The 26,456-nt window shown below is 41.7% G+C and overlaps 1 protein-coding gene across 1 annotated transcript; it reads right to left on the bottom strand.

Annotated features, from left to right (window-relative positions):
* Nucleotides 1-418: 418 nt before the first annotated feature.
* LOC121398013 lies at nucleotides 419-24,925 on the bottom strand. Its single transcript, XM_041576355.1, has 9 exons — nucleotides 24,752-24,925; nucleotides 23,770-24,096; nucleotides 22,437-22,736; nucleotides 19,468-19,569; nucleotides 18,395-18,754; nucleotides 6,003-6,311; nucleotides 4,670-5,005; nucleotides 2,169-2,474; nucleotides 419-573 (listed from the first exon to the last, which is right to left on the bottom strand). Exons 1-9 carry the CDS (start codon nucleotides 24,816-24,818, stop codon nucleotides 533-535), a joined length of 2,148 nt encoding a protein of 715 aa, XP_041432289.1. The 5' UTR covers nucleotides 24,819-24,925; the 3' UTR covers nucleotides 419-532.
* Nucleotides 24,926-26,456: the final 1,531 nt, after the last annotated feature.

The raw sequence follows: 26,456 nt of genomic DNA, 5'->3' as shown, positions 1-26,456 counted from the left end.
CCTGCTTCTGGGATTTGGCCTCAGATACTTTATAATGTCTGGTGCTCAGTGAGGTCTCTGATTGGTCAGTTATCAACTTCTTAAAACCAGTCTGTGTTCATTGAACCAACACATTGGTCAGCCAGTGGAACTTCTGATTGGTCTGATTTCTCCCTCCTGAACCAGCTGACAGTCAGGGCAGGTCTAATAAAAGGGCAGCCAAGTATGGAGTTTTACTTTGAAAGCAGCTAGTAAGTTGCAGGTAAAACCTAGTCCCTTTGTAAAATGTATAATGAAGCAATAGAATTCTTAATGAATCAGATGAAAATTAAGCGTAGGACTGGCCAGATATGGGATGACTTTGACGTAGTTGGCCAGCTTAAATATATTGCAATATATGGACAAACAATCCCTGTTTTGTTTAAAGGGTAAGGCATTTTTCAGTAGCAGTAGCACAAAATGTCTCTGTCTTAAATATATTGATAATGGGTTGAGTGCAGAGGAATCTTGTATTAGTCAGGGCATCAGGGAAATACCCAGTGTCACTTTCTTCTTACCCAGTGTAGGAACCACAATCTCTCCTCCAGGGCAAATCTACCAATAAAATAATAATATATTTACATTAATTACATTCACTTAAAGGGGTGGTTCACCTTTAATGTACCTTTTTGTATGTTTTAAAATGGCAATTTCTAAGCAACTTTTTAATAGGTTTTAATTATTTTTTTTAATTATTTTTTTTTTTATAGTTTTATAGTTATTTGGCTTTTTCTTCTGAATCTTTGAAGCTTTCAAATGGGCATCGCTGTCCCCTTCTATAAAACAAATACTCTGTAAGGCTACAAATGTATTGTTATTGTTACTTTTTATTCCTCCTCTTTCTATTCAGGCCTCTCCTATTCATATTTCTGTCTTGTATTCACATCAATGCATGGTTGCTAGGGGAATTTGGACCATAGCTACCAGATTGCTTAAAATGCAAATTGAAGAGCTGCCAAATAAAAATCTAAATAAGTCAAAAACTTTACATAATAAAAAATTAAAACCAATTGCAAATTGTCTCAGAATATCAGTCTCTACATCATATTAAAAGTTATCCCAAAGGTGAACAACCCATTTAGTATTTGCTATTAAAAAAAGAAACCACGTTTTATGTCACTAAATCGGTTGTATGACTAAAGCTAAAATGTCAGTTGGGCAGATGACACCCAGGGTGGGACTAGGGGTTGGGGGGGGAGTGAAGAGAGAAATCAGTGAGTGACAGTCAATAAGGGGGAAGACCAGGCAGCAGAGGTCAGTGAAACCAGTGGGTGACAGTTGGGGAGGGAAGTCAGACGACTCATTCGTCAGTAAAATGAGTGACAGGGGAGTGGGGTCATCACTTCAGTCAGTCAAACAGCTACAAAGGCCGGGATTGTACATTTACAGTAATGTAGTTGTGAGTATATCTGCAGTATCCTTAATATTAGCAGCTGACCTGTCCCCAACCCTTCCCCAAACCTCCCCAATCTGTCTAGTTCTCACTTTATTCCTGCACTCTATTACCCTCCCCCCAGCAGTCACAATGTCACAGTTCTGTCCATTTTACTTTTGTCATCACATCACCCACTTTTGTGCCCACCTGCCAGTTAAGATTCTCTAGAAAAATGCCAGAAACCCAGCGCCGATTCGTACCTTAGTGCCGCCAGAGGCGGCTCCTGCAATGCCGCCCCCCCTCGCCGACTTACCTGTCGGGAGGGGAGGCAGGAACACTAATGCGGAGAGCGCAATTGCGCTCTCTCGCATTCGTAAAGCCGAATTTCCGGTTTAAAAAACGGAAATTCGGCTGTTAAAGGTGCAGGAGCGGCTTTTTGCCGCCCCTGGAAACCGCTCCGGCGTTGCCGCCTGAGGCGAGCGTCTCAGCTCGCCTCATTGGCGGCGCGCCCCTGCAGAAACCATTTCTTGCTGTCAGCTGGATTTATACTGGGATCTGTGTATAGGTATGGGTATATAGAATTTAATTAAAAGTAGAGAGGGTGTATGTATGGGGCTGGGTTTTCATTTGGAGGGGTTGAACTTGATGGACTTTGTCTTTTTTCAACCCAATTTAACTATGTAACTAAGTAACTATGTAACTATGTTACTATGTAACTATGTAACCCCCACCTACATTATGTCCCTATAATAACCCAATCCCAGTTACTACTCACCTGTTACACACAGTTCCCTGGATTCAGGGGCTTCCATAGTCACATGGTTCCAGGTCACATGGACTTTATATTCAGGATTGCTGAACTGATACCCAGGGAGGCTACAGACACTGGTGAGATCATATGTGAGTTCATCTGTTTGAGTTACTGTGTCTGTGTGAGGCTGAATAAACTTTGTCTCTTTCTCCCCTTGGCTCCAGTTGATGTGAATATCTCGGGGGTAGAAGTTCCGTAGGGTGATGGAGAACTGAATTCTGTCGTTAGTGAGAAGATCCATTTGTACAGGATCCAGGAACACGGGTTTAGCTGGAGGGGAAATATTGTTCTAATTATACTGAGGATGAGTAATTAGAGGTTTAGTAATTAGTTTAATCACTGTTTCTGCTCATGATGATGAAGTATCTAGAGTTTTTATAAATAAACAATAAGACTGAACTATAATCAACATTACTGATCCCTAGAGACATTACTGGTTCTGTTTAGTAACAAATCAACTGTATCACTTACAGTCTCCAGAGCAAATAATTAATAAAGTGCCCAAATCTCATGTTGTGGATCCAGGAAACTTGCTGGTGTTTTATAAATAAATGATTATAATTATCATCATTAGTATCACTAACACCAAGGAAAGTGAAATGATTATGTCTGGCCACTAGATGGTGCTAAGGAATTGAGACAATGGGGAGAAGGGGGAGGGGCTGTTTGCATTATAAGGAATCTGTCTGCCATTATTTGTAACATTCACCTGAGGAAGGGCCTGTGTGATCTGAAACATGTCAGGCTCTGCTACAGTCAATAAATCTACACTAATCTAATGTTACTAATGTAATTATACAACTGACCTTTTCCATTTAATTGTGGGAATTGATTCTATAGTTTCCAGTAGAACAAGTCACACCAGGTTACAGTAGCTGAGTTGTGAGACACATATACTTTATGCAGAGGATAGTGTAGAGACCCTCAGGGTTACGTATTTTACTCAGACACTTCCCCCTGTATTGTGGAACCTAAGTGCTCCTTCGACTCACCTGGGCAACTTCATCCCTTTTCCTGGGTCTTTGGTAATTTGATCTACTTCAAGGTTTGCCCAGTAGGTGGCAGTGTTTAAATGTGAGAGCTCAGGGCTCTTTTCCTGGATCCTACCTTGTGGGGAGGTGGGTTCAGGATTGGGTCTGAGAAGTTCCCAGGCCTGTTAGTTAAAGTTTAGTATAGTTATCATTGTTATAGTGGCTCTAGGAGTGAAAGTCAGGGCTAGGTTGGTTAGATGGGGAGCTCCAACGTGGAGGACAGTGGGGTCGTACCCTTACAGTGATCAGCCTCCAGCACAGGGACATGAGTGGGGGAGCTTAGGGCAGGAGATTTGCCAGGAAACAGGACTCCACTGGTGAGTGGTCAACTGGCAGTTAGAAAGGTGAAAATAGTTGAAGGATTGAACTTGATGGACATGTGTCTTTTTTCAATCTAACTTACTATGTTACTGTGTTACTATGTTACTATGTTACTATGTTACTATGTTACTATGTATGAGTGGGGGAGCTTAGGGGCAAGAGATCTGCCAAGGAAGCAAGATACCACCACAAAGTGGGTGAGTCTAAGGGCAGGGGGAGCTACCAGAGAGCAAGATACCACTGTGAGTTTACCTCTGCTGGGGAAAGGATCACCAGGACAGGCAGAACTACCTCTGGGGAGGACATTTACCTAGAGTATTTCCAACTCTCAGTGTTACAATCTATTTAGAAGATCTCTGGGATTGATGTGCATTTGTACAAACTGCCAGTAAGAACTGTTACATTTAGTTATGGGTGAAGTTCTCCCATTTTGCCGAAAAATTTGCATATTTCCCGCAAAATTCGCGTCCAAATATTTTTGACACCAGCGACAATTCCGACGCCGGTGACAATCCCGATGCGTCAAAATTGCCACTGGCATTAGAATTGTCGCCGGCCTCAAATATATTTTGACGCCAGCGTATTTTCGCCGGTGACAAACAAAACGCTGAAATTCGACGCAAATTCACGCCTGGCGAATAAATTCGCCCATCACTATATACATTCACTAGAGGCCTGCCTGCTTGTTCAATAAAGAAGTTCATGGTACAGGGACCTGTTATCCAGAATGCTTGGGACCTGGGGTTTTCCGGATAACAGACCTTTCTGTAATTTGGATCTTCATACCTTAAGTCTACTAGAAAATAATATAAACATTAAATAAACTCAATAGGCTGGTTTTGCCTCCAATAAGGAATAATTATATCTTAGCTGGGATGTACAAGCTACTACAGTATTTTATTATTATAGAGAACAGGGAAATCATTTTTAAAACTTTGGACTATTTGAATAAAATGGAGTCTACGGAAGACTAGCTTTCTGTAATTTGGAGCTTTCTGGCTAATGGGTTTCTGGTAATGGATCCCATACCTGTACCAGTACATACATAGATAAAATAAAAAGAGTTTGGGAGGGAAGGAGAAAACTATGGGAAAAAACAGTTGATAGACTCACCCATGACATTGATGGTGCCAGTACTTGTGTCTATGGGTCTGACCAGACTGGGATGTGTCACCCTGCAGATATATTCTGCCCCCTGGTCTCTCAGTGAGGGGTAAATGATCAGACAGGGGGTGCAACTGTAGGTGTTATCTGTCTGTTTGTTGGACCTTATATATGGGTGAGTATTGGGCACTTCTGTTAGTTCCTCACTCTCTGCCCCTTTCCTCAGCCACGTCACTGTCAGGGCATCAGGGAAATACTCTGAGATGTTGCACTGCAGGCTGGTTGGGCTGTTATGGAGACACTTAGTGTCCTGTATTGGTTCCACTACTGGTTCCCATGGGTATTCTGTAAAATAATGAGAATTCTTATCATGAACATTGTTTTAGACAATACAGTCATTGAGAGGAACTACAGTACAACTGTATGAGCACATTATGAGCATGTGCAGTGACATAACTAGGGCTACAGCTTACAGCAGACAGTTGCATCATGGGAAATGCCCTCCTGTTCCACTTCTGATAATTGAAGTACCGTCTCTTTAAGAAAACTTTGATTTCAATACTTCGCCAAATTAAACCTGCCGAAGTGCTATGTTAGCCTATGGGGACCTTCTAGAGCAGTTTTCTAAGTTTTTTGAAGTCAATATTCGAATTCGAAGTATTTTAATTCGATTGTCAAATTTCGAAGTATTTTTAACTTCGAAATTCGACCCTTGATAAATCTGCCCCTTAATATTATTTTCACCTTCTGGGCCCCAGAACCACCCATTCCTCCTAAGTATAGAGACCAGTGCCGTGTACATGTGCCCAACTGGCCCAACACACTGGGATACAGCCCAAGGATACATCAGACACCTGAGACAACTGAGAGTCAAAGCAAGATGCATTATGGGCAAAATAGGGAGCTTTGTGCTTTGTACCTTGTCTCCCATATCTGAACCATTTGGGCCAATTTCAGTGAGGAGAGAGAGCACAGAGTGGGTTACATCACGTATCCAGCAAGGGAAAGTCTTTATAGATAGTCAGTGCAATATTAACTATTACCTTGAACTTTTGGACAAATTGGGCAACTGCTGCCAAGAGAGATATTCCAGTAAGGGATTAAATCTTTTGGTGGGTAATAGTCCCTTATATCCTTTCTTACACCCAGAACTGAAATACAAATAACTTATATATTAACCCTAATGATGCCTCCAAACTTCTCTGCATTTTGCTGGATTATCCAGATTTAGAGGGCAGAAGGAAAGAGAGTAAATTGGGCTGAGTTCTGGGTGAGCCATGAGGATGAGGTGGGACATTAAGGCAATGATTGAACAAATCTGGTTTTAGTGAAAATGTCTCACCTGGATCCAGTATGGAGATCTCTCTGTATCCCGGTGCATCCAAGGATCCATGTTCCCAGGTCACACACACTCGGAATTCCGGATCTTTATATAGGTCCCCACTAATTCTGGCCTCACTGCACACACTGAATGTGAGATCTGGTTTCACCTCAATTTGTTCTTTAGATAATATTCTGCCTTGGGAATCTCCCACCCCACAGGCCCATGTGATGGAGATATGTCTGGGGTAGAATCCCCGCAGGGTGAGAGAGTACAGGATCTCCCCAGACTCACACAGAGATGGGACCACTGATACCTGTGCTGGTTTGGCTGGGAAATAAATATATAAATATAAATAAATATAATGTGAATATAAAGTAACCAGATACCTGAGTATAGAACATGCTGATGGGGCCAGAAGTTTTATATTTATATATTAATATTTAGCAATAATATTTAGCAAAACAAAAGGGTTTATTGAGGAGTTTTATAGTTTGTTCATTGGAAATCTAAACCTCCCCCCAGATCTCTGTCTCTGTCTGCCTAATTCATCATTAGGAAAATTCTATAGTCTTGTAACTCTTCTTGTACCAACTTAGCTCCCTCCCTGGCACCAGCCATCCAGTATCACAGCGGGGTCACCACTAGTAACAAGTCCTGGGGAGAGCACATCTTCAGCGCAGAGAGATGAAATTCTGCACTAACAGAGCACGTGCCCCAAACTTGCACTCCTTGTGGGATAGAGGCTACCAAGTCCAGCCAATTAAGTCCCATATTACCTAGTACAGTCTCATGTTTCAAGTAAGGTTATCTCAGAAAATGTGTTAAAGGGATCCTGTCATCGAAAACATGTTGTTTTTCTTCAAAACACATCAGTTAATAGTGCTAATCCAGCAGAATTCTGCACTGAAATCCATTTCTCAAAAGAGCAAACAGATTTTTTTGTCCCACTGAGACACATTCAGTTACACTGAGAAGGAAAAACAGCAGCCTGCCAGAAAGCATTTCTCTCCTAAAGTGCAGGCACAAGTCACATGACCAGGGGCAGCTGGGAAACTGACAATATGTCTAGCCCCATGTCAGATTTCAAAATTGAATATAAAAAAATCTGTTTGTTCTTTTGAGAAATGGATTTCAGTGCAGAATTCTGCTGGAGCAGCACTATTAACTGATTCATTTTGAAAAAAGTTTTTTTTCCCATGACAGTATCCCTTTAAATTAGCATTGGATCATCACGTTCCCTGACTTGTATTAATAATTTAATTCCTTTTGTTGGACCAGAAATATTTACATGATGCATTGATGATAATTTTTTTTGTCAGTCATGGATTTGTGGTGAAGTTCTGCATTTCGCCATCTACAAATTTTTTCGTAAAACTGCGGCAAAACTCGGCCATGAAAAATTTCGCTGCGACAAAAAAGTCACCAAAACAAAAAAGTGACTGAGACAAAAAGTCACCACAAGAAAAACGCCCATTGACTTTAATTCATTTGGACAAAAACGTCACTAAGACAAAAAGTCACCAAGTCAAAAAAGTTGTCACAAGAAAAACGCCCACTGACTTTAATGTATTTGGAGTGAGGAAAAAATTGTTGTGAGCGTAACAAAATGTTGACACCTAATTGACTTAAATGAGTTTCACAAATTATTTTACATTTTGCAAAATTTTTTCCATAGTTACTAACTTAATAGACAGAGCAGAATTGCTACTAATTTGTGAAATAAAGTAGTATATCCAACAATGTGGAACAACTCTACAAGGGGAAGGGAAAGGAAACCTCAAGGTGGGTTAAGTAGAAAACAACAGTCTGGATGTGGATATTGTCTGTAATCCAGTCATGGAAAATGTTTAGGAATTTGGCATGTGTGTTAGTTATGAAGCTGGTAAAATTTTTGTTTCTCATGATCCAATCGATTTTGTGTTTGAAGGCTGGAAAATGTATCAAGTTTGACTTCCAGGACTTGCCAATGGTTTGCTGTTCAGCCAAAACCATTATTGGAAGGAGCCTGTGTTGTAATTTCATAAAACTTGTACATTTACCATTAAAAAGGGCCGACAAAATAACATTATCTACGCTGGTCAAGAATCAGACCACCTGTGGACACGTCCACCAAATATGATGCATGGAGCAAATTTGAGGACAACCTCCAAAATAATTGGGGTCGGCTGATTGCATTTTAGCTATTCTCTCTGTGTCACATACCATCTAAATAATACCTTGTATTATTATTATTATTAACAGAACAGTTTATCGACAAAAAAAACTCGAATCCAATTGAATTTGACCAAACTCGATTCGAGGTGTTTCTCTGAAAAAAACTTAAATGTCAAGAAGGCTACAAACAACTCCAAATTGGTCACTGCACCTCTCCCATTGACTTATACAGGAATTCAGCAGGTTTTAGATGGCGAATAGTCAAATTCTAATTCTTAAAGGGCCAAAGTATGATAAATCTCGAAAATCAAATTTGAATTTTTTTAAAAAAACATCAAATCTAGTTTGGATAATTCCCTAGTGGAATCTGGTGGTTTTGACCATAAAAAAAAATTACAATTTTCAATTCAATCCTTAAAGGAGACATATAGGATAAATGAAAAAACCCTAATTTTGTAGGCAATTATGAGTAATATATAGGGGAGTATTTATCAAGGATCGAATTTTGAAGTAAAAAATTTCGAAATTCGACCATCGAATTTGAGTACTTCGATGGTGAATGTATTTTTTCCAGCAAAAACGGCCATATTCGATCGAAGTATGATCAAAGTAAAATCGTATGATCAAACAATTTAACCGCTCGAATCGAACGATTCGAAGGATTTTTCAAAAAAAATCTTTGACTTGCCCAAAAGCCTCAGATTGGTTCTAGGAGGAGACTAAACAGCCATTTGGCCGGTTTAAGGTGGCGAAGTGTCAAAGTCTACGTTTTTTAAAGAGACAGTACTTTGATTTTCGAGTGGTTGAATATTCAACGTTTTTTCACTTCGAATCAAAGTCAAAGTCAAATTTGGCCTATTCGACGGCCGAAGTACACAAAAATTACTTCAAAATTCAAAGTTTTTTAATTCCATAATTCACTTAGACCTTTGATAAATCTACCCCTAAGTGTTGCTTTTACATGGTGCTAAAAATGTATATTATTTTTAAAAACAGCCCCTTTATTGGAGCTCCCTATAGATGTTCTCTGGTCCCTGTCTGTGTTTCACATGAGGGGTGGGCGTGTCCCTGCCAGAAGCACAGTAGGAGGGGGACAGCCAATCACAGCCCTGCAGTCACACAAGCACAGACAGGCTTCAGTTCCCTATCAGGTCCTGCTAGCTGCTGATTGGTTCCTGTCCTACAGTGCAGTGAGCTGAGTGCACAGCATTTTAGTGAATTTGCGTAGCTGTCGCCGGCGCAACTTTGGATCTTAGTGAATGTGCTGTCCCAGCAGTTAAAGTTATCAGGGTTAGAAAATATATGTCTAATTGCTTATGTTTATATACATACCCATTGTTATGTTGCCACCTGCTGACCAAGGCTGTATTGCAAGCTCTGTATTTCCTGGTTTGTAAACCCTCCTCCTATTCCTTCCTTATGTGTGATGTCACTTCCTCCCATCATCCTCTTGTGTTCCTGCCTTCCATGAGTGAGGAGCTACAGCTCAGAGGTTAGGAAAGAAATATTCTTTTTGCCCTGCAGCACTTATTCATCCACTACTACATTGTTTATCCACCTCAAATAAAGCAGCTCTGTGGACTACAAGTGTCTGGTGAGTTCAGTGAGTATCTGGCAAAGATTGTCCTCAGTGGTTGTTACAGCTCCATACAGGCCCAGCAGGGACGTCTCACGGGATTCAGCCATTATCTCAGCAATTGGAGTCAGAATAGTCAAAAAGAATATGATTCTATAACCTGCTGTCACACTGTATGTTCCATCAAGTCTCCACTCACTGGCAAGTCATTTATATTCAATCTGCAGCCAAGTTTAATGCAGTCCAACAACTCCCTGCAATTAACAAGCCTCATGCAATCTAACAACTCCCTGCAAGCACAAGATTAATGTAGTCTAACAACTCCCTGCAAGCACAAGATTAAGGCAGTCTAACAACTCCCTGCAAGCACAAGATTAATGCAGTCTAACAACTCCCTGCAAGCACAAGATTAATGCAGTCTAACAACTCCCTGCAAGCACAAGATTAATGCAGTCTAACAACTCCCTGCAAGCACCAGATTAATGCAGTCTAACAACTCCCTGCAAGAACAAGATTAATGCAGTCTAACAACTCCCTGCAATTACCAAGCTTATTGCAGTCTAATAACTCCCTGCAAGCACCAAGCTTAATGCAGTCTAACAACTCCCTGCAAGCACCAAGCTTAATGCAGTCTAACAACTCCCTCCAATTACCAAGCTTAATGTAGTCTAACAACTCCCTGCAATTACCAAGCTTAATGCAGTCTAACAACTCCCTGCAATTACCACGCTTAATGCAGTCTAACAACTCCCTGCAATTACCAAGCTTAATGCAGTCTAACAACTCCCTGCAAGCACAAGATTAAGGCAGTCTAACAACTCCCTGCAAGCACAAGATTAATGCAGTCTAACAACTCCCTGCAAGCACAAGATTAATGCAGTCTAACAACTCCCTGCAATTACCAAGCTTATTGCAGTCTAATAACTCCCTGCAAGCACCAAGCTTAATGCAGTCTAACAACTCCCTGCAAGCACCAAGCTTAATGCAGTCTAACAACTCCCTCCAATTACCAAGCTTAATGTAGTCTAACAACTCCCTGCAATTACCAAGCTTAATGCAGTCTAACAACTCCCTGCAATTACCAAGCTTAATGCAGTCTAACAACTCCCTGCAATTACCAAGCTTAATACAGTCTAACAACTCCCTGATTGTGTTATTGTGCTGCTCAAGCTGCTGTATACACTGCTCTCAGGGTCCTGCTATAACACTGCTGCAGTTTGCCCCACACTCCTGCCACTGCTGTAACTTTCTTAAAGAGACAGTAACCATTTTCAGCAAAAGTGCAAAATGTCTCATCAAGGCTCTGTGCATTCATTTTCAACTGAAGCAAAGCAAGTGCACCATGCACCAGAGCTCACGGACATCCAGGGAGAAAACCCTATATATACTGCAGAGCAAAGCGTCAGGCCCAAACGCATAATAAAGCCATCTCAAAAGTCCAGAGAAAATTATGAGATTACAAGGGATGAGTTTTCAAGCAATTTATCAGAACTATGGGATAGAACTGTGCAATGCATGTCTGTTCTTTCACATTCTAACAATGACGCAGTCGATTTAAGAGACTGTATAAATCGCTTATCTGCTAACTATGAACATTATCAGCGGCTGTCTGCTAAATATACTACCTTCTTAAAGGACACTAATATAGAGGAATCCTCAGCAGAGCTAACCAGATCTGAAGCCATAGACCAAGAAAGAGTCCTTTTGGTGCAAAGCGCTAAGGATAAGGCAGCGCTCAAGATTACACACCAGCAAGAGACTAGGTCTCAAAGATCCACATCATCACGGCTCACATCACGATCTTCCAAGACCTCTCATTTTAGGAAATCCACACTAAGTGACAAGCTTATAGAGGCCCGTGCTAATGCGGAAGCAGTTAAGGTGCAAATTTCCTATGCTAAAAGAGAGGTTCACCTTAAAGCAGAAGTTGCACACCAGCAATCAGAGGCAGCAAGCAGAAGCTGCACGCCAGCAAGCAGAAGCTGCACGCAAAAGGGCAGAAATGGAAGCTGAATTAGAAATTCTTCAAATGGAAAAGGAAAAGGCAGCAGCTATTGCAAGACTAATGGTCCTTGAGCAAGCACTGGGAGAATCACATGAACCAGACTGCCCTGTTCCTATTGAACGCACAAGTAAATATGTACTAAACCAGGATGCATCTAATGACAATCAACCAATCTTACAAAATACAAGGATAACTCCTGCAACTCATAATACAGGTCAGTCTCTTTTACCTGTTAGTACTAACACTGCTGTACCTTACAGTACCCAAACCATGGAGCTGCCACCGCTGACACAGCGACAGACCAACCACACAGACGTAGTCACTTAGCATGAGATGATACCCCCTACCATCTCTCAGGTGAATTCCAGTGACAAATTTCAGTTTAAACTAGAGCCTGCAAAAGCCTTCCAGACCGAACCACTGCTTAATGCTTACGCTACTTTATTTTATCCTGGTTCATCTCACCTTTATACACCGGGAAGCTTATACAACCCCCAGGTTCCACAAGTTACCCAGGCACCAAAGAGTGAGAGATCAGACCTGTCTGACTTTGCCAGGTACATGATACGTCGTGAGCTCATTAAAGTTAGTCTCTCAAGGTTTGATGGCTGTCCTGAGAATTATAGAGCCTGAAGATCTACGTTTAAAGCTGCAATTGCTGACCTCAACCTCACAGCCAAAGAGGAACTTGATTTACTCATCAAATGGCTAGGTCCAGAGTCTGCAGATCGTGTTAAGAGACTAAGAGCTGTGCATGTTGACTACCCAGATGCAGGTCTTGCTGCTGCTTGGGGAAGACTTGAACAAACCTATGGCAGCTCTGAAGCCATAGAAAGTGCCTTGTTTAAGAGACTACAATCTTTCCCAAAAATAACCAACAAAGACAATCACAAGCTGCAAGAACTCAGTGACCTTCTGATGGAGCTGAAGTTAGCTAAGGCAGACCCTCGTCTCTCAGGACTCAGCTACTTTGATACTGCTCACGGGGTGAACCCAGTAGTATTGAAGCTACCATATGGGCTGCAAGAGAAGTGGGCCACAGTGTGCTCAAAGTACAAGAAACAATATAATGTATCCTTCCCTCCATTTTCATACTTCTGCAAATTCATCAGCGACTATTCCTGGGTCAAGAATGATCCAAGCTTCAGCTTTAGTGAACCCAACCTTTCTGCCTCATCATCTGCATGGCATGACAACACAGCTACTAAACACAGAGACTTGCATGGCACCGTGTCTGTTAGAAAGACAGACATCCCTCCTGCTGACAAAACTTCTGCTGGGAAAACCGAGGATCCCAACCGTCAGTGTCCAATTCACAAGAAACCACATCCATTTAAGAAATGTTGTGGGTTCAGGGCAACGTCTTTACAGGAGCTTCTCCAGAAGTTTGGGGTCTGCTATAAGTGCTGTGCCTCCTCAGACCATATTGCTAAGGACTGTAAGACTGTTATTAAGTGTACTGAGTGCAGCAGTGACAAGCATATTGCGGCAATGCATCCAACACCTCTTCCTGATAGTCCACAGTCTCCAACCCCCATCTCAAATCATGGCGGGGAGGAACAAGGATGTGTTCCTGCTTCAACAAAGATTTCAACTTCATGTACCGAAGTCTGTGGAGAAGGCTATAGTCCCAAATGCTGTGCCAAGGTATGCTTAGTCCAGGTATATCCTGAAGGTCGACCAGAGAAAGCAATAAAGACTAATGCTATGCTTGATGACCAAAGCAACAGATCTTTGGCAAGACCGCAGTTCTTTGAGATTTTCAACATCAAGGGAGATGCAGAACCCTATACCCTCAATACCTGTGCTGGTCATATAGAGACTCTGGGCAGGAGGGCTAATGGGTACATTATCTCCTCAATTAAAGGTAACATTCATCTGCCTTTACCTACACTAATTGAATGTGGTGAGATACCTAATAACAGGGAAGAGATTCCCACACCAGAAGCTGCATGCCACCAACCCCACTTAAGGCACCTCGCCAGTCAGATTCCTGCCATTGAAAGGGATGCTGAAATCCTGCTCTTGTTGGGAAGAGACATTCTTAGAGTCCATAAGGTACGGCAACAGTGCAATGGTCCTCATGATGCTCCCTATGCGCAAATACTTGACCTAGGCTGGGTAATAGTGGGCGATGTTTGTCTAGACAAAATGCACAGGCCATCTGAAGTTGACTCCTTTAAAACTCATGTATTGCGAAGTGGACAAGCAACTCACTTCACACCATGCCCACATCATTTCGAGGTAAAGGAGAATCCTAAGTATATGATCCCAGTATCCAGTGTCACTCCCATCTTCTGTGATGACAACTTTGGGGATACAGTGTTTCATACTACAAGTGATGATAACAAAATTGCACCTTCCATTGAGGACAAGGAGTTCATAAAAATTATGGACAGTGAATTCTTTAAAGACAACTCTAACAGTTGGGTTGCACCCTTGCCATTCCGCTCTACAAGAACCAAACTTCCAAACAATCATGAGCAAGCCATGTCCAGATTTGCTTTACTGCAGAGAACCCTTAAAAGCAAGCCTGAAATGAAAGAACATTTTATTGCCTTTATGAAGAAAATATTTGACAATGATCATGCTGAACCAGCCCCACCACTACAAGAACACGATGAATGCTGGTACCTACCTTCCTTTGGCGTGTATCACCCACGCAAACCAAAACAAATCAGGGTGGTATTCGACTCTAGTGCCAAATATCAAGGTACTTCTCTCAATGATGTTCTTCTCACTGGTCCTAACCTAACTAACAACCTTGTAGGAGTACTTATGAGGTTCAGAAGGGAGCCAGTTGCAATCACAGCTGATATCCAGCAGATGTTCCATTGTGTCAGGTATTGCTGGGAGTCGAGCCGGGGACCTTTGGGTTTCTGGCTCGATACCCTAACCATTTGGCCAGGTGAGCAGCCTGTAGGGTTACTCACTGTGTGTAACCTGGCCTCTGCAGTCCCAGCCCAGCTGCCGCCTGATTGGCCTCTCCAGCCCCAGCTCAGCTGCTGCCTATCTTAATCTACCAATCAGGGCTGCCTCTTCCCTATTTAAGGGCAGCTCTCAGACCACTCCTTGCCAGAGCATTGCATGGTTTTCTAGTACTGCGGCATCGCCCCTAACTAGGTTTCTAGCTCTTGCCCCTTCTCCCTTGTTAGTCTGCCTTGTCTTGTCCTGCTTACCTTTCCTATCTTGTACCTTTCTAGCCTCGACCTTGTTCCAACCCTACCTTGTACTCCTCTCTTGCTATCCTGCTCCAGTCTCCCTCTCTTGCTATCCTGCTCCAGTCTCCCTCTCTTGCTATCCTGCTCCAGTCTCCCTCTCTTGCTATCCTGCTCCAGTCTCCCTCTCTTGCTATCTTGCTCCAGTCTCCCTCTCTTGCTATCTTGCTCCAGTCTCCCTCTCTTGCTCCAGTCCTCTCTTGCTATCTTGCTCCAGTCTCCCTCTCTTGCTATCTTGCTCCAGCCCTCTCTTGCTCCAGTCCTCTCTTGCTATCTTGCTCCAGTCCTCTCTTGCTATCCGCTCCTGTCTCCCTCTGCACTCTATCCCCCAGTTTGATCTACGCCCGCACCGTCCTGTCCCATCCAAGCCGTTCCACTCCTGCCAGGTCCAGTCCTTTCCTGTTGAGTCGTCGCTCTCTTCTTCCTGTCTTGTCCAGTCCTGATCGTCGTCCTATCCGTCCTGTTCCAGTCTGACTCTTCGCCCTCATCTACCTGTTCCTGCTTCCCTTCAAGTTTCCCCTTGGCACATACAGCCCCTGCCTCAAGGACTCGCCCTTTCCCTTCAGACTCTACAGCGCCCCCTACCTAATCCTTGACACATTGTCATACGAGAGGACCACAGAAACTTTCTCAGATTCCTCTGGCACCACAACAATGACATCAACAGCGAAGTAATGGAATATCGCATGAAAGTGCATGTCTTCGGTAACAGTCCATCACCTGCTGTTGCTACATATGGTCTAAGAAGGACTGCTCGTGAAGGTAAATGTGAGTATGGTGCAGATGCTCAACACTTTGTGGAGAGAGACTTCTACGTCGATGACGGCCTTAAATCTTTACCAACAGATGAAGAGGCTATTGACTTACTCAGAAGGACACAATGTATGCTTTCTGAGGCTAACCTCAGACTCCACAAGATTGCTTCAAACAGTACAGCTGTAATGAAAGCCTTCCATTCTGATGATCATTCCACAGAATTTAAAGACTTACATTTGGAAACAGATGATCCAACCATTCAGAGAAGCCTTGGCTTAAAATGGGACTTATTGCATGACACATTTGGCTTCCAGGTTACCACGGCAGATAATCCATTTACCACACGTAGTGTCTTAGCAAAAGTGAACAGCCTGTATGACCCACTGGGGTTTGTAGCACCCATCACCATACAAGGTAAATCCTTGCTAAGACAGCTATCAGAGACTGTTAAGGACTGGGACACTCCCTTACCTATTGATAAGCAATCAAAATGGGAGCCATGGAAGCATTCTTTAAAGGCCCTGGAAGGGGTTCACATACCTAGGTGCTATACTTCAAATTCTCTTGCTGCCAACAAGGAGAAAGAGAGCCATGTTTTCTCAGATGCATCTACTGAGGCCATAGCAGTTGTGGTCTACCTCAAGGATCACTCAGAATCTACAACTTCTGCAGATATCTTTGGTATCTTGAATTAAGACAGAGACTTTGAGATTCATCCTGAAGTTTCAACCCTTGTCACGAAAATTGCTAAGGATGGTGCCACAAAGACTTTCAATTGGCCCATCACTTAACTTCTACTTGATCTTACCCTTTGGGATTGAACTCTGATTTGCTTCAACACTTAAAGTAAGAGACTCCCACCAATTTCCACTAAGAACCTACTAAGGACATTGGGTTATTTTACAATGCCATGTTTATTGCATTGCATGCCTGTTTTCCTCTTTGTTTTTCAGATCACAGGAAAAATCTTCAAGCAAAACTGCTCAATGTTTATTTTGCATTTTCTTAACTGCCGTTATGTTTATTATAATATAGTGGTATCTAAAGATACCAGACGGGGAGTGTGCTGTCCCAGCAGTTAAAGTTATCAGGGTTAGAAAATATATGTTTAATTGCTTATGTTTATATACATACCCATTGTTATGTTGCCACCTGCTGACCAAGGCTGTATTGCAAGCTCTGTATTTACTTGTTTGTAAACCCTCCTCCTATTCCTTCCTTATGTGTGATGTCACTTCCTCCCATCATCCTCTTGTGTTCCTGCCTTCCATGAGTGAGTAGCTTCAGCTCAGAGGTTAAGAAAGAAATATACTTTATGACCTGCAGCACTTATTCATCCACTACTACATTGTTTATCCACCTCAAATAAAGCAGCTTTGTGGACTACAAGTGTCTGGTGAGTTCAGCTATCTGGCAAAGATTGTCCTCAGTGGTTGTTACAGCTCCATACAGGCCCAGCAGGGAGGTCTCACGGGGATTCAGCCATTATTACAGCAATTGGAGTCAGAATAGTGAATTTGCCCCTTAATATCCGGAATCTGTAATGAGTCACTGTGGAACCCTCTACTGGCCAGACTATGAGCAAATAGTTGGAGGGTTATTTATTAGGGATGCACCGAATCCAGGATTCGGTTCCTGATTCGGCCAGGATTCTGCTTTTTTCAGCAGGATTCAGATTCGGCTGAATCCTTCTGCCCGACTGAACCAAATCCAAATCCTAATTTGCATATGCAAATTAGGGGTGGGGAGGTAAATTGTGTGACTTTTTGTCACAAAACAAGGAAGTAAACATTTTTCCCCTTCCCGGATTTGGTTCGGTATTCGGACGAATCTTTCCCAAAGGATTCAGGGGTTCGGCCGAATCCAAAATAGTGGATTTGGTGGATTCCAATTATTTATCGGAGAATGATCCGACCTGGAGACATTGTGGATTTTCACCTCTCCTAATTGTGGTATAAGCTCCTGTGCAATAAAGAAGTGGTCTGTTTGTGTATACACCTTGTGTGAGTAAGAGTAGTGGGTATATCTTTTATCGTAAGGGTTAACTTCTGTCCAAGCGTCAACCAGTGAGTGACTGTTAATCAGTTGTCTGAACTGACGGATAGAATATATATTGGAAATAGAGGAGGTAGAGTTGGGAGCAGCCTGTCTATCCCATTCCGCATCTAAGATCAAGTATGAATCCCCACAGATTATCAATCCTCCTTCCCATTCTTTGTTATATCTTTGTATTAACCGTGTTAGAAACAATAGAAGATTTTGATTGGGGTACAGTATGTTACCAGTGTCAATTGATAATCATGTAATAGCATTTTCAATATTAAAAATCTACCGTATGGGTCTACCACCATGTCCTCCGCTATTATTGGCAACCCTGTCCGGAAAAGAATGTGTAAGTGCTTTTAAAGTTTAAAAACCATAAATAAAATGAGGACTAACTATAAAGTTGCACTTAAATAAACATGCCCTGCACAAGGTGCTAAAAGGCTTCTCTGTATTTGTGCATCTCTGGAATAGCTGTGTTTATTTTTTGTGCCAAATAAATTGGGTGCAGTTGCAGGAGTCTCCGCACAAAACCTTCTCCAGTGAATAATGAGTATTGTGTTATACAACTGGATTCTGGCAAATTCACTATCAATACCTGTACATTTATGCTGAATTTTTGTGAAGAAGGATTATTGCTTATTTTATCAGCACTTACCATAAATGTTTGTACAATGGAATCTCTTCTCCTTAGTCTTCCCAGCCCAGACAAACCTGCAGATAAGGGTCATGTCTCTGTGTTTCCCCACACGGGGTACAAATCTCAGGGAGAAGCAGTAGCTTTGCAGCCCCTCATTCCTACAGGTGATCAAGTAGGAGTCACCCAACAGCTGTTCTGCTTCCCCTGAGTCCCGACACTGTGGTATCTCCCACTGGTCTCCTGACCTCTCCTCAATCCATGTGACCTGTGGGTCCCCCTGTGGGCAGTTACTGACCGTACAGTAGAGAGTTGTCTCTTCTCCATCCAACAACTTCGCTGGTCCTTTAATCTCACTCACTGTGTGACCCTGTAAAGATGCTGAAATACCTTTATAGTCATTATAATGTCAATAATTACATTTTTGAACATTTCTATGTTTTGTTTTTAGACAAATTTTGCTAAATCAAATCTTTCCTGGTTCTTCCCAATAACTCTCAGTTCAGTTGTAGCTTCTCATTTTGGGACATGGTGTGTAACGGAACCCTCACTATTGGGTCATGTACCCATAACTCATGTATTAGTTGTACCCTAATGCCTAGAACTCTAACAGGCAGGGCCCTATGAATTTATGTCTCAGTTTATGTTTGTTTCTTCTGTAGTTATTGCTTTGCTTTTGTCTCTCATAGTGTTTGTTCCCCCCAACTCATTGTACAGTCCTGGGAAATCTCAATCAATAATAATAATAAAATAATGGGACAGATTCAATAAGGTGAGAAAATTGTAGAAATTGATGACAAAATCTGGATCAGAGTGTTCATAAGATATACACCAGTAAAAAAACAAAATCTATTCTGTACCATTTTTTTTGCCAAAAGCCATGTTTTTCTCTTTCTTCTGGGCATCATCCTATTAAAGAAATTGCTGAGAAATAGCTTTGTACCTAACTAGCTTACTACCTGCTCCCTAGTTACTACAGACTGGAAAAGTATTGATGTTTAGTTACTGCACCTCTGATTGTTACTTTGTAGGAACTGGGAATATTTTATATTATTTGCTGTTTTCAGAATATAAACAATTATTATATACAATACCTTTTCTTCTCTGATTCCATATTATGGCTCCAATTACCAGTCCAACTAGTAACACCCCCACAGCAATGCCACAGGCCACAATTACAGAGCTGTTACTTTCATCTGTTGGAATAAAAGGAAATATTACATTTGTTGTATGAGGGTTTCTACTCAGTGTTGTATTTCTGTGATGTTGGGTTCCCATTTACCCAGAGAAAGACCAGAGATCATCCTTAATATCCTTATATCCTTAAAGGGATATTGTCATCGGAAAACATGTTTTTTTCAAAATGAATCAGTTAATAGTGCTGCTCCAGCAGAATTCTGCACTGAAATCCATTTCTCAAAAGAGCAAACAGATTTTTTTATATTCAATTTTGAAATCTGACATGGGGCTAGACATTTTGTCAATTTCCCATCTGCCCCATGTCACGTGACTTGTGCCTGCACTTTAGAAGAGAAATGCTTTCTGGCTGGCTGCTGTTTTTCCTTCTCAATGTAACTGAATGTGTCTCAGTGGGACCTGGATTTTACTATTGAGTGCTGTTCTTAGATCTACCAGGCAGCTGTTATCTTGTGTTAGGGAGCTGTTATCTGGTTACCTTCCCATTGTTCTGTTGTTTGGCTGCTGGGGGGGAGGGGGGTATCACTCCAATTTGCAGTACAGCACTAAAGAGTGATTGAAGTTTATCAGAGCACAAGTCACATGACTTGGGGCAGCTGGGAAATTGACAAAATGTCTAGCCCCATTTCAGATTTCAAAATTGAATATAAAAAAATCTGTTTGCTCTTTTGAGAAATGGATTTCAGTGCAGAATTCTGCTGGAGCAGCACTATTAACTGATGCTTTTTGGACAGTATACCTTTAATATATTGATATGGGTATGTGCAGAGGATCTCTCGTCTTTCTCTAGATTTAATATGCGGTTACACTGCAACCCTTCCAAATTGTATAAAATTGTTTAGTGGTGTTTAGAACACTGTTTTGTTACATAGTTACATAGTTACATAGTTAAATTGGGTTGAAAAAAGACAAAGTCCATCAAGTTCAACCCCTCCAAATGAAAACCCAGCATCCATACACACACCCCTCCCTACTTTTAATTAAAATTCTATATACCCATACCTATACTAACTATAGAGTTTAGTATCACAATAGCCTTTAATATTATGTCTGTCCAAAAAATCATCCAAGCCATTCTTAAAGGCATTAACTGAATCAGCCATCACAACATCACCCGGCAGTGCATTCCACAACCTCACTGTCCTGACTGTGAAGAACCCTCTACGTTGCTTCAGATGAAAGTTCTTTTCCTCTAGTCTGAAGGGGAGGCCTCTGGTACGGTGATCCACTTTATGGGTAAAAAGGTCCCCTGCCATTTGTCTATAATGTCCTCTAATCTACTTGTAAAGTGTACTCTATTCACTCAGTACATTTTTGCTAATTACCTGACTAGAGATAAAATAAAGCCCCCAATTCTGCCTGTATGGGGCTCAGTGCTACCCAGTGACACAGTCAATTATTATAGACTCTAATGGGAAGGGTTGTCTTAAGACCCACCGTTTAGTGTGTATCTTCTCTCTGTTTCCCATTTTAGCCCAATGTGACACCAACACCACATATTATTCATAATTGACTACAAAATTAGGATTTGTCGTTTATCCTATATGTTTTCTTTAATTAGGGGATGACAAACTAAGGGGACCTGTCAGCCAAAGTATATTCTTTCTCCTCAAATTTTCTGCCTCCTTTCATCTGTTATTCCTTCCCCCTTTTTCTTTTCCATTCCAAACCTTCCACAGTTTATTTGCAGTATTTGATCTTCCTCTCATCTCAGTATTACTTTTCTTTACTACCTTTTCCTTTCTCTTTCTTCCCCTTTATTTTCTTTTACTTTCTCCTATTACTACTTACTTTCTTATCCACTGTTTTCCTGCTTCTTATCATTAATTTTGCTTTTCTCCCAATTTTGTCCCTTTTTACTGAAATGTCCTTTTTTCTTTTTTATAAGTTGTCTACTGACCTCCCTTTCCTTTTTCTGTTTGATCCCCATCTCTCTCCCATTTCATTTGTTGTAGATTATATCTTTCATGTTTATAATTCTGAATGTCCATATTTATTTCTAGTTTTTCCATTTTCTGGCATCTCTTTGTTTATTCTTCCTGCCAGGTATTGACTTCTAAATGCAGGAAGTCCCTGGGCAACCCCTTGCCATCAATGCTGTGCCATCAACACCATGAGTGGATCAGGGGATTTTCCCAAGAAGGGGTGCATGTCTACAGAGTATATAATAAGGGGGAGGGCTGGAGAAATGATCTTCCATCACTTGTTTGATCTCAAAAGTAATTTGTCATAATGGTGAATAAAACATAATTGAGATATTCATGTCTATAATTGTCATTAAACGTCACATTCTTTACAAAATTCACAAATATTAGCTATTGCCACTGAAGATTAATTTCTTTATCCCTTATTATATTAACAAAATATTATATATACATACACTATATATATATATATATATATATATATATATATATATATATATATATATATATATATATATATATATATATATATATAACAAAAATGTAGAAAATACCCGCACTCCTTCACATGTATTTCTTCTCTCCGGGTGCTAGGTCAAATGTGGATATATAATATATTGTAGAAAGGACCAGCACTCCGTATTCCAAAAAAATCAGTGCTTTATTCAAAACTCACAGTGTCTCCAACGTTTCGACCCTCTTTGGGGTCTTTATCAAGGATGAAACGTTGGAGACACTGTGAGTTTTGAATAAAGCACTGATTTTTTTGGAATACGGAGTGCTGGTCCTTTCTACAATATATTATATATATATATATATATATATATATATATATATATATATATATATAAAACAAAATATTGTTTATAACAACATGAATACTCAGCATTGCAATATATCAGAGATAAGTCACCCCAATGTGTTAGAATCATTACTGGTACCTTCATACTCCAACTGGAAGTCTTTCTGGAGAGGCTGCTGGAGAGAGGCATGTTGGACTCTACAGTAGAAGTTATGGTCCATCTTCCCATCCATTGGGGGTAAAGTCATGGTGCCCGTCACTCTGTATGTGCCATCTGGGTTCCTCTCTTGTTTGCCCAACTCAGAGTTAGTGAGGGGCTCATTGTCTTTATACCAACTTATGTCAATATCTTCTGGGTAGAATCCATTGGCCATGCACATCACAGTGTTCTCCTTATTCTTACTAATAACTTTATTGGGGATGAAGATCACTGGGGGAACTGGGGGGGGCAGTAAATTAATAACCTTGTACAGAAATCTCATTCAGATTAGAGGAAAAAGCTGAAAATCACGAGACAGACCAAGTGATTGGTCATTTACATTGTATTTACAAATGCTCCGCTTTGTTACGGATTATAATAATGGATGATTAATTATAATTTCACACAAAAGTAAAAGACAGGAGACTGCCAGGGGGCTGGGGAGCACTGATGTATTGGATGGGGGCCATCAGTGTTAAAATGTGTTTCACCAGCTCTGCATGCCTTGGGTTAACCCATTTGCCCCCTTAGCTCATAACAAGGTTACAGATATATAGAAACATTGGGGTAACAGTCACCCTGCTATAGTTCCAGTGGTACCCAGGGTACAAATAAGCACTCACCCCAAATCTCCCCCCAACTGACCTTCAGGCTGGGCCCCCTTAGCTCATAACAAGGTTACAGATATATAGATACATTGGGGTAACAGTCACCCTGCTATAGTTCCAGGGGTACCCAGGGTACAAATAAGCACTCACCCCAAATCTCCCACCAACTGACCTTCAGGCTGGCCCCCTTAGCTCATAACAAGTTTACAGATATATAGATACATTGGGGTAACAGTCACCCTGCTATAGTTCCATTGGTACCTAGGGTACAAATAAGCACTCACCTCAAATCCCCCCTAATTGGCCTTCAGACTGGGCCCCCTTAGCTCATATCAAGGTTACAGATATATAGAAACATTGGGGTGTCACCCTGCTGTAGTTCCAGGGGTACCCAGGGCACAAATAAGCACTCACCCCAAATCTCCCCCTAACTGACCTTCAGACTGGGCCCCCTTAGCTCATAACAAGGTTATAGATATATAGAAACATTGGGGTAACAGTCACCCTGCTATAGTTCCAGGGATAACCAGGGCACAAATAAACACTCACCCCAAATCTCCCCCTAACTGGCCTTCAGGCTGGGCCCCCTTAGCTCATAACGCGGTTACAGATATATAGAAATATTGAAGGAGTTTATTCTATTGATACATAGATTTAGACCTTACCAAGAACCTCTAATATGACCCGTGTGTCTTTCTGTTGTTGCTGATATATCACCCGACACCTGTAGATCCCTTCATCTGAGATGGACACATTGGCCAGAGACAAGGAGGCATCTCCCATATTTGCTGCCAATCCATTGAATGAAGCCCTTGGGCTGAGGGACAAACCTTTGTTATCAAATCTTACAATTTCCTTATCCTGAAAGTACCATATTACAATTGGGGGTTCAGGGTTTGGGGAAGTTTTATCCACTTGGAAGCTGCAGCGGAGAAGAACATCAGAGCCAGTGAGTGCACGATGGGAAGGTACAAAGACATCCAGAACTGCACCTACAGGAAGAGTTTAGCATACAAAGGATAAATGCAATTGAATATAATGATGCACCACAGAAGATCTCAGTAGGGTAACAGGCAATGGTTGCACAGGGAAGCAATGGAAGTTCTCCATGTTTGGAGGGTTGAGGAACAGGAATGTGGTTCCATAGGATATACAGGCTTGTTATTGGTTAGTGAGTGTGCATACAATTAATATACAATGAGTAGTGTGGTGAAGCAGTTTATGGGACCCATGATATGGCTGCACAAACACTAACACTAATTATTGTCACTTCATTCCAAGGTTCTGCGGAATGAGACTTGTGCTCAGATACCTCATCATATCTTCCGCCTATGAAGTCAAGGAAGGTAAGCAGAATGCTGATTGGAGGATCTAAATGCATGTTTTAGTGAAATACATGAATATTATTAATGAATATAATGATTATTTTTCTTGTATCATTGTGTGTCTCTATATTAAGTGAGTTGACTGTATCTTAAAGGTGTTTTGGATGAAAGTTGACTTGAAAATGCACTAGAAACACCATTCACAAAGTTACTTGCACCCATACATGCTCCTAACAACACAAGAAATATCTACACCCATAATGAACCCCACTTCTGCCCCTCACCAGCCCCCTCCAGTACACGGACTTTCCAGAACACTCACCTGTTTGATACAAGAGGAGAGGGAACAGAATTATCAGCCTGTCCCAGTTGTGGTGGATAAGGAACATGGTGTCACCCTTTAGTCTTTATCCTATGGTTCCTTTGGTTCTTCTGCAGTTTCCTGGAGGTCCAGAAGTCAGTGTGACCAGTGTTATTGGAATGTACTAGCCCTGGATGGGGGTAAACCTTTCTTAATATAAGATCCTGTATAGACACATCTGCCTCTTATTGTTCTCTCTTATTTTCTATTCCAACTTTCACTTTCTCAGTACAAAGGTCCAGTCTGAACCAGCTCTTATCTGTGTGGGGGAAGTGCTCGTAGCAGTGGATAGGGCTCAGGTAAATCAGTTCTACAGATGAGACAGGAGGCTCAGATTTGCAACAAAATGGACCTTACTCAAGTGCTATAACAGTGAACAAGCCAAAACCTCAGTGGGTTGCAGTTAAAGAATACAGAACAAAAACTCCTTACGGCCATCACAAGGAAATTCCTCTATGGAGTGCTATATACAGTTTCTGCCATCATATACAGCAACCCTACTAGGACAGAGCTCTTTGTCACATCTGTTAACACTGACATATTAACTCAGTATTGATATTGTTCTCTTATACTCAAACCTCGCCCTTCTGGTTCTTGCATGGTGGTGTTGATTGCAGGCTCTGCAGCCCAGAGTTGGCAGAGAACTCAGTACCAGGCAATTACAGTAGGGCAAAATGTATTCATTCCTCTTATTAGCTTAGTATGAAAGAACTGTTTCATATATATTTATATATATATATAGTAAGATATGGCTGTCTAAAGGGCACCATATTGTGTGTATTTCACCAGCATTAAGCTGGTGAAATCAAAACTCCAGGGAAAAGTGTGTTGCTGCAGCAAGTAATTCTGCTTAATTCTGTACCAGCTTGGGAAAAGCTGGATACTGGGTCCCTGGAGTGGATGGAAGAGAGCAGGGTGGGCTTCCATCCCTTGCTCTATGTAAGGTTTTGCAGCTGCTGAAACTAGCTAGCTTATTAGTTAATTAAGAATAGTTGAAAAGGAGGTGTGGAGCAACACCTCAGTGCTGCTGCTGATGCTTCCCCCAGGCCCGGATTTGTGGAAAGGCCACCTAGGCCCGGGCCTAGGGCAGCAGGATTTTAGGGGGGGCGGCATGCTGTCCAACCACACCCACATTGGTTCAAAAACACTGGGGATGTGCTGGAGATACAATCATTTTTTAAATTTCCTGTGTGCCAATCCCCATTGCTCCTGTTCCCCTGGAGGAGACAGGGGCGACGAACGGTAGTGGGCCTAGGGGCACCCACTATGTAAATCCGGCCCTGGCTTCCCCTAGAGACCTCCTGGAATGAAGGAGGGTAAGGGGCCACGGAAGGAGTGCTGTTGAGTACCACGGAACAAGTCTGTTTTTCCCCTGAGTTGGAGAGGGCTCCAAAGGTCTGGGAGAGGACCAGAGAAACCTCTCCCAGGAGACAAGTGTGCCCAGAGAGGATTATGGGAATTGTGGTCCGCTGAAAGCCAATGAGGGCTAAAACTCAAACGTGAGTAAAGAGAACACCAGTGAGGATGTAAAGCTGGACTGGTTATGTTATGTATTTCTCCCATGTGAAGTCAGTGGGCTAAAGATTTGTAATGTTGTTTTGAAAATAAAAGCCAGCAAAGCGGCATATTAAACTCTACAAGGTGGTCAGTCTCCATGTGCTGAAAT

This window comes from Xenopus laevis, chromosome 9_10L (assembly GCF_017654675.1).
Source record: "Xenopus laevis strain J_2021 chromosome 9_10L, Xenopus_laevis_v10.1, whole genome shotgun sequence".
Lineage (NCBI taxonomy): Eukaryota > Metazoa > Chordata > Amphibia > Anura > Pipidae > Xenopus > Xenopus laevis.
This window is presented reverse-complemented; position numbering and strand designations above follow the sequence as displayed.